This window comes from Hordeum vulgare, chromosome 4H (genome assembly GCF_904849725.1).
Source record: "Hordeum vulgare subsp. vulgare chromosome 4H, MorexV3_pseudomolecules_assembly, whole genome shotgun sequence".
Classification (NCBI taxonomy): domain Eukaryota; kingdom Viridiplantae; phylum Streptophyta; class Magnoliopsida; order Poales; family Poaceae; genus Hordeum; species Hordeum vulgare.
In genome coordinates this window covers 536346976-536360385 of record NC_058521.1, presented here as the reverse complement: position 1 = coordinate 536360385, position 13410 = coordinate 536346976, and the positions used below count along the sequence as shown (strand labels likewise).

The following is a 13410-nucleotide window of genomic DNA, read 5'->3' as shown; positions in this document are numbered from 1 at the left end:
GCGGTCAAGAATATTCTAAAGTACCTGAAAAGGACTAAGGAAATGTTTCTCGTTTATTGAGGTGACGAAGAGCTCGTCGTAAAGGGTTATGTCGACACAAGCTTTGACACTTATCCGGATGTCTCTAAGCCCCAAACCGTATACATATTTATTTTTAATGGGGGTGCGGTAAGCTGGTGCAGTTCCAAGCAAAGCATCGTAGCAGATTCTACATGTGAAGCGGAGTACATGGCTGCCTCGGAGGCAGCTGAGGAGGGTGTCTGGATGAAGCAGTTCATGACGGATCTTGGAGTTGTGCCGAGCGCACTAAATCCAATAACTCTGTTGTGTGACAACACTTGTGCCATTGCTTTAGCAAAGGAACCAAGGTTTCACAAGAAGACCAGGCACATCAAACGATGCTTCAACGTCATCCGCGACTACGTCGAAGGAGAGGACGTAAATATTTGCAAAGTGCACACAAATCTGAATGTAGCAGATATGCTGACTAAACCTCTTCCACGGGCAAAACATGATCAACACCAGAACTGTATGAGTGTTAGATTTATTAACATGTAAATAGCATGGCGATGTGAGGACTAGATTATTGACTCTAGTGCAACTGGGAAACTGTTGGAACTATACCCTATAGGCAATGATAAAATAGTTATTATTATATTTCCTGTTTCAAGATAATCGTTTATTATCCATGCTATAATTGTAATGAATGAAAACATAGATACTGTTGGGGAACGTCGCATGGGAAACAAAAAATTTCCTACGCGCACGAAGACCTATCATGGTGATGTCCATCTACGAGAGGGGATATTCGATCTACGTACCCTTGTAGATCACACAACAGAAGCGTTAGTGAACGCGGTTGATGTAGTGGAACGTCCTCACGTCCCTCGATCCGCCCCGCGAACCGTCCCGCGATCAGTCCCACGATCTAGGGCCGAACGGACGGCACCTCCGTGTTCAGCACACGTACAGCTCGACGATGATCTCGGCCTTCTTGATCCAGCAAGAGAGACGGAGAGGTAGATGAGTTCTCCGGCAGCGTGACGGCGCTCCGGAGGTTGGTGGTGATCTAATCTCAGCAGGGCTCCACCCGAGCTCCGCAGAAATGCGATCTAGAGGTAAAACCGTGGAGATATGTGGTCGGGCTGCCGTGGCAAAGTTGTCTCAAATCAGCCCTAAAACCTCCGTATATATAGGGGGAAGAGGGGGAGCCTTGCCTTGGGGTCCAAGGACCCCCAAGGGGTTCGGCCGAGCCAAGGGGGGGGAGTCCTCCCCTTCCAAACCGAATCCAACTAGGTTTGGAAGGAGGAGTCCTTCCCCCTTTTCCCACCTCCTCTTTTTTTCTCTTTGATTTTCTTCCTATGGCGCATAGGGCCTTCTTGGGCTGTCCCACCAGCCCACTAAGGGCTGGTGCGCCACCCCCAAGGCCTATGGGCTTCCCCGGGATGGGTTGCCCCCCCTCGGTGAACACCCGGAACCCATTCGTCATTCCCGGTACATTCCCGGTAACTCCGAAAACCTTCCGGTAATCAAATGAGGTCATCCTATATATCAATCTTCGTTTCCGAACCATTTCGGAAACCCTCGTGACGTCCGTGATCTCATCCGGGACACCGAACAACATTCGGTAACCAACCATATAACTCAAATACGCATAAAACAACGTCGAACCTTAAGTGTGCAGACCCTGCGGGTTCGAGAACTATGTAGACATGACCCGAGTGACTCCTCGGTCAATATCCAATAGCGGGACCTGGATGCCCATATTGGATCCCACATATTCTACGAAGATCTTATCGTTTGAACCTCGGTGCCAAGGATTCATATAATCCCGTATGTCATTCCCTTTGTCCTTCGGTATGTTACTTGCCCGAGATTCGATCGTCAGTATCCGCATACCTATTTCAATCTCGTTTACCGGCAAGTCTCTTTACTCGTTCCGTAATACAAGATCCCGCAACTTACACTAAGTCACATTGCTTGCAAGGCTTGTGTGTGATGTTGTATTACCGAGTGGGCCCCGAGATACCTCTCCGTCACACGGAGTGACAAATCCCAGTCTCGATCCATACTAACTCAACGAACACCTTCGGAGATACTTGTAGAGCATCTTTATAGTCACCCAGTTACGTTGCGACGTTTGATACACACAAAGCATTCCTCCGGTGTCAATGAGTTATATGATCTCATGGTCATAGGAACAAATAGTTGACACGCAGAAAACAGTAGCAACAAAATGACACGATCAATATGCTACGTCTATTAGTTTGGGTCTAGTCCATCACGTGATTCTCCTAATGACGTGATCCTGTTATCAAGCAACTACACCTTGTTCATAATCAGAAGACCCTGACTATCTTTGATCAAGTGGCTAGCCAACTAGAGGCTTGCTAGGGACAATGTTTTGTCTATGTATCCACACATGTATATAAGTCTTCATTCAATACAATTATAGCATGGATAATAAACGATTATCTTGATACAGGAATTATAATAATAACTATATTTATTATTGCCTCTAGGGCATAATTCCAACAGATACATGTGTGGATACATAGACAAAACAATGTCCCTAGCAGGCCTCTAGTTGGCTAGCCAGTTGATCAAGGATAGTCAAGGTTTTTTGACTATATGTAAGTGTTTTCACTTGATAACTGGATCACATCATTAGGAGAATCATGTGATGGACTAGACCCAAACTATAAACGTAGCATGTGATCGTGTCATTTTGTTGCTATTGTTTTCTGCGTGTCAAGTATTTATTCCTATAACCATGAGATCATCTAACTCACTGACACCGGAGGAATACCCTGTGTGTATCAAATGTCGCAACGTAACTGGGTGACTATAAAGGTGCACTATAGGTATCTCCGAAGGTGTCCGTTGAGTTAGTATGGATCAAGACTGGGATTTGACACTCCGTGTGACGGAGAGGTATCTCGGGGCCCACTCGGTAATACAACATCACAAATAAGCCTTGCAAGCAATGTAACTAAGTGTAGTCACGGGATCTTGTATTACGGAACGAGTAAATAGACTTGCCGATAACGAGATTGAAATAGGTATATGGATACCGACGATCGAATCTCGGGCGAGTAACATACCGAAGGACAAAGAGAATGACATACATGATTATATGAATCCTTGGCACTGAGTTTCAACCGATAAGATCTTCGGAGAATATGTAGGATCCAATATGGGCATCGAGGTCCCGCTATTGGATATTGACCGAGGAGTATCTCGGGTCATGTCTACATAGTTCTCGAACCCGCGGGGTCTGCACACTTAAGGTTCGATGATGTTTTAGTATAGTTGAGTTATATGTGTGGTTACCGAATGTTGTTCGGAGTCCCGGATGAGATCATGGACATCACGAGGGTTTCCGGAATGGTCCGGAAATTAAGATTGATATATAGGATGGTTTCATTTGGTCACCGGAAAGTTTCGGGCATTACCGACAGTGTACCAGGAGTGACGAATGGGTTCCGGGTATTCACCGGAGTGAGCCGAGTGACCCTAGGGTGGCACACCAGCCCTTAGTGGACTGGTGAGGCGAGGCCAATAGAGCCATGGCGCCACAAGTGGAAAAACATCAAAGGAAAGGAAAAAAAAGAAAGAGGGAGGTGGGAAGGAAGGAGTGGACTCCTTCCCCCAAACCGAATTGGGGTGGGAGTCCACCTCCTCCCTTCGGCCGGCGCACCAAGGGTCTCCTTGAGCCCCAAGGCTAGCTCCTCCCCTCCTCCTATATATACTGGTGGTTTTAGGGCTTTTGAGACACAACTTTGCCGCGTGCAACTCAAACCTATACCACATAGTTTTACCTCTAGATCGGATTTCTGCGGAGCTCGGACGGAGCCCTGCAGGAGTAGATCATCACCACCACCGGAGCGTTGTCACGCTGCCGGAGAACTCATCTACTTCTCCGTCTCTCTTGCTGGATCAAGAAGGCCGAGATCGTCATCGAGCTGTACGTGTGTTGAACGTGGAGGTGCCGTCAGTTCGGCGCTAGATAGGAACGGATCGTGGGACGGATCGTGGAACGACGGTGATTTGAATCACGAAGCTGTACCACTACATCAACTGCGTTTCTTAACGCTTCCCGCTTAGCGATCTACAAGGGTACGTAGATCTAATCTCCTCTCGTAGATGGACATCACAATGATAGGTCTTCGTGTGCATAGGAATTTTTTTGTTTCCCATGCAACGTTCCCCAACAGTTCAAATGCATGAAAAGCTCATGATCTAATCTGCTAAATCCAGAAATTCAAATCAAAGAAAGGTTCATGATAATATGCACTTATATGCGTTGTCACCTATCAAGCTAGAAAATCTGGTTATTTTTAGTTTATGAAGCCTATAACCTTTTAGTCCAATGTCCGCTTCATTGTACTCCTCCATTCATCTTTGTATGTATTGGCACTATAATCTCTAATCGACCCAACAATTTGTATTCCGTTCGACAATTCGGTAATCTTTTCGTGCTACTTAGTAAAATTGAATAACAGAAAATAAATACGAGCAGCCAACAAATTAAGCTGCAATTTAGTCAACAATGGGCTCATGTTTGGACGCGGCGTGCCTCCGCACCTTCCATCTGTTAGTTATCTTAACGAGCTCTAACGAGTCACGTGCTCAACTCGACTTGATAAGTTTATATGTTCATATAGATCTGCCTTTATGTGTATGTATATATATTGATATTGATTAAACGTCCAAGGAGCACAAGTAGAAGCTATTCATACAATCCATGAAGACAACACCCTCTAACCCTGAAACCCCAGGACGTGTGTATATATATCACCCTAACACACTGGAAGCAACAGACACGATGACAAATACATGGAGTCCCACCATGCACACAAGCACAAACCAACAGCTAGTAGCTCGACCTCAGCTGGAGCTGAGGAGGCTCTTGAACCACTGCACCGAGCTCTTGGGGTACCTCTTGAGCTTGTCGTTGTAGTCCACGAAGTAGAGCCCGAACCTGGACGAGTACCCGGCCGCCCACTCCCAGTTGTCCAGCAGAGACCACGCGAAGTAGCCGCGCACGTCGCACCCGTCCTCCCTGCATTCGACCACCACACCAGACCACGTAAGGCTCTCACTGAAACATTGCGCAAATCATACATACATCTTTTTCGCTTCAATTGCAGCCATGGCAGCGTGAAACTTAGCACAGATTCAGAAGTGGTAGTAGGATATAGGGCAGTACTTTATGGAGGCGGCCAGATTGGTGAGGTAGTCGTTGTGGTACTTGATCCTCTTGGTGTCCTTGAGTGCGTCCTTGAGGGCAATGAAGGGGCTGTTGCTGTCATCCATCCCTGCAGCACCACCATCAGCAATCGCACGCCGTCAGAGCTCTGAAACTTGGTGCCTGTTTAGCTGCATGATCATGAGGATCCAGGTTCGTCGTGCCCTTACCGTTTTCGGTGATGTAGATCGGTGGGCTGTTGTACCTGTTCTTGACGTAGTTCATCAGGCTCCTCATCCCTCTCGGCACAATGTAGAGCCATATCGAGTTCGCCTGCGTTTCACGATCACACTTTCAGTTCAATCACCATACCTTTTTACAGTTTACTAGTACACGATAATCTTGGAGATGATGTGTGTGTGCCGGACTCACCCTGTCCCCGATCGCTCTGCCGTTCTTGAATGCTGCAGATCGCCAAAAACCATCGACATTCTCATCTCTAACACGAAAAGGACAGTAAAAGCTTGAGGGAGATTCAGAGAGAGAGAGAGAGGTGACTGACGGAGGCTGATGGTGCCGGTGTCAGCGAGGGTGTCGTTGAGCAGGCGGACGATGATGTCGGTGTCGTTGTGCCGGGTGTAGTAGGTGGTGTAGTGGTTGATGCCCACGAAGTCGAGCGCCCCCTTGACGAGCGCGGCCTCCTCCGGCGTGAACCTCGGCAGCCTCTCCCCTACCCGCTTCCGCATGGTGGCCGGGTAGTCGCCGAAGAAGAAGGGGTCAGCGAACCACCCCAGCTGGAACTCCTGCGCCCGCTTCGCCGCCTCCACGTCGGCCGCCGCGTCCGACATGGGCTCGTACCACATCACGTCGAACGCCATCCCGAGCTGCCCCTTCTGCGCCGCCTGCAGCAGTTTCCAACGGTGTGTCAAATGTCGGTGGACATGATCAGGATATGAATCTGCATCGCTTACGGGGATGGTTGCATGGATGGATGATTACCTTGTACTTGGTCCTGTACACGTCGGAGACGGTGGCGTGGGCGAGGATGAAGTTGTGGGCGACGATGTAGGGCTCGGTGCCGGAGTTGCCGGACTTGCAGTAGAGGTGGAGCAGCACGGAGCAGCGGCCGGGCGCCTGCAGCCCGGCGTCGTAGCCCTGGACGGACACCGTGTGCGGCTCGTTCACCGTGATCCAGTGCTTCACCCGGTCCCCGAACGCCGCGAAGCATGCCTCGGCGTACTCCGCGAAGTCATCGCTGCGTTGTTTTGGTGGATTTTGAACATTATCATTGTCATGGAAATCATGCGCTTGCTGTAAGCCGTGAATCTACACTTGATTAGCTTGCAAGAGCTGCGGGTTAAGAGGGTGGTGTGTGGTCACTCACACAATCTGCCTGTCGAGCCACCCGTTGTACTTGTCCTCCAGGGCCTGGGGGAGGTCCCAGTGGTACAGGGTCACATATGGCTGAATCCCTGCAAGATCATGAATTTCTCGAGTCAGTGATGATTTAAGGATACAAATAAGGTACATGTTGCGATTGCTTTCACCTTTAGCAAGCAGTGCGTTGATGAGTTTGTTGTAGTGGTCGATGCCGGCCTGGTTGACCTGACCAACGCCATCTGAAACAAAAAGTAAATAAACGTTTGCATATGTCAGAGGCGTCACCGACAAAAAATCTGCTGATTAATTTCAGGTGGAGATGGCCGGCCTACTTGGGAGGATCCTCGCCCAGGCGATGGAGAAGCGGTAGGCGTCCATCCCCATGTCAGCCATGAGCTGAATGTCCTCCTGACAAGAAAGGAAACGGCCATCATTCCAAAGCGTCACATCGAATTGTGCAATTGCTCCTATGCTACACACTCGGTGTTGCGTAGAGCCTGGTGCTCACCTCGAAACGGTGGTACTGATCCACCGCGACATCCGCATTGCTGAAATCGGTGATCTTTCCTGCACAGAGAAATAGGGGGGAAAGAGGCAGCAGCACCTCTGCGTTAGGGCTGTGTCTTGTGGAATTAGTCAGAGTTTTGAAGTCTCAACAGGCTCCTACTAATTGTAATGGCTGCCTAATGCAGCATGTTCACCCACTATTTCATACTAACTTTATACTAAAACTAGTATAAAATTGAGACACTTATTTTAAGACGGAGTACTCCCTCGGGTTCTAGCCAATTGAGCAGTAATTCGGAATGGAGGGACTATGACATGGTGTCAAAGAACGTTTTCCATTATGGGACGGAGTGCTAGGTTAGCATTGCCTTGTTGACGTCTTTCACTACTCGATCGGAGCGCACATATATCTGCTGAGTATTCTGCAAGGCGGGTAGTAGGTGGGATATGTACACCAGGGGCGCATGCACAATGCATTTGCCGATTTTGTGGCCCTGTGTTTTGCTTCCGCCACTAGTTATCCACGCTTTTTAAGAAAAGGAAGCATTGCAACAAACAACAAGCACTAACTTCTTTTCTTCTTTTGTTCTGAATGAAACAAGCACTAACTTCAGCCTTCAGGGGAACGGTCAGAGCTCCACGATTTGAGTATGACACTATGACGCGACCCAATGATTGGGCTTGCACGCTCAGACATTCGAACATGCTTTGGCACTAAAACTTAAGGGGGCACTCTTTGTGAAACTTTTTTGCACGCATTGTAACTCACTTAAGTCAAATGGGTAATTTCATAGGGTTAGTCGGATCTATGCCACTATAGCTTTCACGAGTTGAAAAAAATGCCATTACAATTCTTTCATTCTTCTCTATATGCCATTACAATTCTTTCAACCGTGTCATCAATTGGGTTAATGGCAGATCAGTTTGGTACTCCCTCCGTCACAGTTTATAAGGCGTGCACGTATACCTAGATCGTCAATTTAACTTATATAAAATATATTGTTTAACATAAAAATTATATCATTAGAAAATAGAACATCTAAAAATTTTAATGATATAATTTTTGTAATATATGTCTCATTAAGTTGGTCAAATTAACGACCTAGGTATACGTACATGCCTTATAAACTGTGATGGAGGGAGTAGAAGAAAAGTGAAATGCTAGACCCACGTAATATTATGTGAGGTTTCTACATAAAAGCTGATTTAGAGGTAGTTAATTAAGCAAAGAGAGCCTTGACTCAATGGTTGGGCATGTGGTTGTGCAGCCTAACGACCCGAGTTTAATTTTTAAAATTGACAGGTGACGCATACCTCTGTTTATTGAGGATCAAGTATAGTAGCGCACGTCTCCCTCCCTCCTAACCCTAGCCGCCTCCCCCTCCCCCTCCCTTCCTCGCCGCCGCCTGAGGCCTGCGTGGGGAGGCCCGGATCTGGAGCGACGCCTCCATTGGCGAGGCACGGCAGGCTAGCAGCCGTGCGGACGGTGGATCTGACGTCTCGGCCGCACGGGGCGGCGGAACGCTGCTGGTGGCGGGGATCTAGTTCGAGCGAAATCCATGGCCGGCCGCGTCAACGACGACGCCTGAGGGCGCCGGGCGAAAGCCTTAACTTTGTTCGACGGTGTCGTTCCCTTCTTGAAGGCGTCGCTTTGTGAACCTTGGGGTTGGGTGGCGCTTGTGGGTGGTGGGCGACGGCGGTGGTGCGGCCCTATCCTAGCATGGATCTCCGTTCGTTGCTTGGAGATGGACTCGCGTATAGGTGGAGGTCGTCGTTTGGCGTCATGGTGGCGTCGATGGTGGAGGCACCTACCAAGGCTGGTACCTTAATCTGATCTGAAGATGGACCAACGGAAGATGACGACGACGACATATGTGAGTGCGTCGGACCGTTTTGTGCGATTATTGAGAAGAAAATGGGGGTATGGTGAAAAAGGAGGACAAGGATACTTGTGTCTCAAATTTAACATAAAAACATATAGAGGGGGATGGAAGAATTGCAATGGCATTTTTTCAATGAGCAGTATTATAATAACATTGAGAGGACTAGCTTCGGGTTGCACATGCGGGATGTGGACGATCGAGACCAATCGAGAATAGCATCAGCAGGGGAAGTCAAGTATGTACGTGTACTGTAACTACGTACGTAAATACAACTACAGGAAGATTTCTTTTGCATAGAATAAATACAAGAAGATTATACATACATACGCACATACATACATACATACATACATACATACATACATACATACATACATACATACATACATACATACATGTAAGTAGGAAGTACGTACCGAAGGTGTGCGCGAAGGTGTCCCAGATGGTCTGCCCTCTCCCGTCCACCTTCACCGCCCCCTCGTACTGCACAAGAGGATATCATTCGTACTACACATTAACATGTAACAGCGGAAGATTTATTCGATCGAGCCATGAAATGCAAGTCAAGCTCGTCACCGGATCAAATGTACTACAGTATTAGGTACTATATTTTTTTGGATTGGAGTACTCAGTAGTAGTAGTAGTAGTAGTAGTAGTAGTATTGATCCCGTCGCCATGAGCATTGTGCGTCCGCACAACACAGGTCAAAGACGGTTACAGTGAGGGCATGGGGGCCTCGCGCGGCATGTGCAGTGGTGGTACCCTGCCATCCGCGCGCGAATGGGCACCATCCGTCCTCTGCCCCGGCCGCCCGCCCGCCGCCCGTGAACCTTGAAACTTCCGGTCGGTTTCCTGCTCTTCTGTAAGTACTACACATAATCTTGGCATGGTAATTATAAATGGCTACGCAAAAATTGGCAGGGTCAAGTACCACACTTAATGGCGCATGAAATATTTCCTTTCTTGCGGGAATTAAATTAATGCTGTCCTGTCAATGGAGTTTAGTAGGAATAGTATTTGAAGAAACAGATGCATGGATAGGGACAAAGAGTGGATCATGTTTATAGGAGTGAAAAACGTCTAGCTAGACAATGTCTTTTTAACCTCATATATATAAAAATCTAATGTGTCTTCTTTCGTTTACATCTTGTGCGCCCAACTTTGCCGTGCACGCGCATCCACTGTGAAATCTATGCTTGAGGTGGATGGCCTATGCACGACCGATGGATACAGAGATCGTGGCTAGCAGACGAGGGAGAGGGTCCAAAATGCCACCGTCAGAAAGCAAACCCAAGGCCGCAAGACAACAATACAACTTTTGTTCCATAATAATCCTACACCTACGTAACATAGTTACACAATCTTACTTAAGCTTCATAATCTAAATCTCCACCGCCCCATGATTTTTGTGGGATGGGTCTGGACTGTTTTTTTTTCATCCAATCTAATCATGACAAATCAGCTGTCACGTAACTTTGTCTAGAATCTCTACGTACGTGTAGCAAAGCCCTTTGTTCCAACTCCTTTTTTTTTTGTCCCGGCTTCCACCACTTGGCCTCTAGGCTCCCATGTCCCATACATACCATGGTGATGCTTAGAGCAAGGCCGATGATGTTGATGCTTAGGGGCACGGTCCTCTTCCTCCTATGACATGACGGGGCATATACTCTTCGACCTCATCGCTCGCACTAGCTAGTACTCTACGCACCGTAGTTAAACATTTTTGTAAGCGATCCCACAGACGAATTTAGTGGGGGGCGAGGGGGCTAGAACCCCCCCCCCCCCCCCCCAAACTTGTAATTGTTGTAATTCACTTCAATATGAACTTTGTTCCCTCTATGAACAAATTTGCCTCCCTCTATGCATGAATGTTGGCTTTGTCGATCCAAACCAAAGATTGTCAATTTGTCCAAAGCAATTCGTTGCCGATGAGGCGACGACCTCGCCTCGGTTAATGTCGTGCGCTTAACGGAGTTACGGAGATGCCTTAAAAACTAGACACACACGCACACATGTGTGATCGTTTCCATGACGCGACATGGCACTAGCTACCATCAAATTGATCATTTTCATTAAATTTCCCATTCATGAAGCTGTAGCTGGATAAAAACCAAACATTCTTTTTAAAAAAACTACAACTTATGCATAAAACTGCTCCAAAATGCATTTGATGTAGCGAAGCTGTTTTTAATGAAGCGGAGCGGTCCCAAACCGGGCCTATAATTGTCCTTGCTCTTAGTAGCACAACTCTGCATTATTGATTTGATCCCAGCGTGAGATCGTTGGTATCATGTGCGCCCAGCCGTCCACACACACACAGGTCAGACGTGCGGTTACAGTGAGGGGCGCGGCCGCATGCGCAGTGGTGGTTGACTGCGCCCTCGCGCGAATGGGCACCGTCCTCTCCCCCGGACGCGCGCCGCCCGTGAACGTGAACATTGAAACTTCCGGTCGTTTTCGTCAGGTTTCCCACCCAGAGTCGGTCAACCAGCTAGGCAGGCAGGCAGCTAGCGCGGCGCCGACGGACAGGGGGCGTATATGCGAACGATCATGACAGGTCGGGTAGAGCATGCATGCATGCAGGCAGGCATGCGTACCTGCTCCTGCTCCTGCTCCTTGATTGAGACGATCGGTCTCTTGTGGTACTCCACTACACACGATCGTGGCATGTTGTGAATGGCGATGAGTTGGGCAGTAATCAATCGGGTACACAAAATCGCGCATGAAATGCTTGCTTTCTTTGCGAGAACGCAATTAACGCTCTGCTGTTAATGGAGTCCAATATTTGAAGAAAGAGATATACTCGCTGGAGTAGTTAAAGTTAGCTAGCCACATATATTTCGGTACAGAGGGAGTAGTACATAGAGTGAAAAACATGTTTACAAGAATGGAAAACATGCAGCTGGATGATGTCATTTTCTTAAAAAACTCGTATACTGCAACTTTGCCGTACGTGTACGCGCATCCACTGTGAAAAGCATGTTTATAAGAATGGAAAACATGCCGCTGGATGATGTCTTTTTTTAAAAAAAAAAACTCGTCTACTGCAACTTTGCCGTGTACGCGCATCCACTGTGAAATCTATGCTTGAGGTGGATGGTCTATGCACGACCGATAGATGGTAGCTAGGCAGACGAGGGAGAGGGTCCAAAATGGCACCGTCAGAAAGCAAACCCAAGGCCACAAGACAAGAATACAGCTTCTGTTCCAACCCCTTTTTTGCCCACATGGCTTGTATAGGCTCTTTCCTATCCATGGTGATGCTTAGAGCAAGGCCGATGATGCTTAGGGGCACGGTCCTCTTCCTCCTATCACATGACGGGGCATATACTCTACGCACCTTAGTTTATCATTTTTGTAAGCGATCCAAACCAAACCAAAGATTCGTCAATTTGTCCCAAGCAAATCGGCGACGACCTCGCCTCGGTTAATGCCGTGCGCTTGACGGAGACGGCTTGAAAACTAGACACATACACACACATGTGTGGTCGTTTCCATGACGCGACATGGCACTATAACCGACGCGCGCGGTGCGGCATGCATGATGCATGGAGAAACAAGTGTCGAATCAATGGCGCCGTCACCTCCGGCATGCAAGATGAACGTACGGAGGCGCGGCGGCCCAGACCAGAGGAAGAGATGGAGGGAAGTGGCACTGGCAGCCAACGAACCTGGTACGCGGCGGAGGCGGTGCCGAAGACGAACCCCTTGGGGAAGCTGCCCCTCGTGAGCCCTCCCCCGCCGCGGCTACCCGCAGCCGCAGGCGGCGCGCCGAGGAAGAGGAGGAGAAGCAGCAGGGCCAGCGGCGCCGTCGCCGTCGCCGTCGCCGCGAGGCGGCGGCCGCATTGGCCACGCCGCGGCCGCTTTATCCCCATCCCGGAGCGAGAAGGGGAAAGAGAAAGCGAGGTCGTGGTGCGTGGGCTCCGGAGAGCACGCACGGACGGGCTGAGAAAGAAAGAAAGAAGGAAAATGCCTAGTGTGTGTGTGTGTGTGTGTGTTTGCCGGCGTGTGGGTGGGGCGGGTATTTATAATGGCCAGGGAAAATGAGGCATGCACGCCTCCACTGGTTAAGCGATAAACCAACCCAGAATGAATTCGCCGGCGAGTTGGGGTTCCGCCGTTGTGGCGTCAGCGGCCACAGCCATCGGCGTACTGTACGTGCTGGACTGGGCGATTGCTTTAAGGGAGCGAAGTGTGGAGGCTGAAGCGACGGTGGTTGTTGGGGGAGGCCGGGGACATTACAGGAGAGTGAAGGGGAAGAAAGGAGAGGGGAGCAACTTCCTTCCTTCCCTTTTTAAACCTTGTTATTGAGCAATCATTCCGGTTGCGGTACATATGTGATGTTTTGATTTGTTTACCGAGAGACGCACGCGACAGCTATGCAGACCATCGAAATCATTAATGAAATACATTTTCACCCAAGTCTGTGTCTTTTAAAAAATACCATTT

The 13410-nt window shown here is 48.6% G+C and overlaps 1 protein-coding gene across 1 annotated transcript; it reads right to left on the bottom strand.

Moving 5' to 3' along the window:
- Positions 1–4674: 4674 nt before the first annotated feature.
- Positions 4675–12851, bottom strand: LOC123449333 (beta-glucosidase 6). The gene is made up of 12 exons (XM_045126525.1): positions 12633–12851; positions 9378–9444; positions 7080–7138; positions 6904–6979; positions 6739–6810; positions 6576–6663; positions 6191–6446; positions 5754–6093; positions 5624–5655; positions 5422–5524; positions 5213–5321; positions 4675–5065 (listed from the first exon to the last, which is right to left on the bottom strand). The coding sequence occupies exons 1-12, from the start codon at positions 12834–12836 to the stop codon at positions 4891–4893; spliced, it is 1581 nt and encodes a 526-aa protein (XP_044982460.1). The 5' UTR covers positions 12837–12851; the 3' UTR covers positions 4675–4890.
- Positions 12852–13410: the final 559 nt, after the last annotated feature.

Excerpts from the sequence above, each read along its gene's own strand:
- LOC123449333 (XM_045126525.1), bottom strand. The coding sequence starts at position 12,836 with ATGGGGATAAAGCGGCCGCGGCGTGGCCAATGCGGCCGCCGCCTCGCG. Across the intron at positions 6,447-6,575 it reads TGGCTCGACAGGCAGATTGT|CGATGACTTCGCGGAGTACG; the intron begins GTGAGTGACCAC and ends AAAACAACGCAG. Across the intron at positions 5,525-5,623 it reads GCAGAGCGATCGGGGACAGG|GCGAACTCGATATGGCTCTA; the intron begins GTGAGTCCGGCA and ends CGTGAAACGCAG.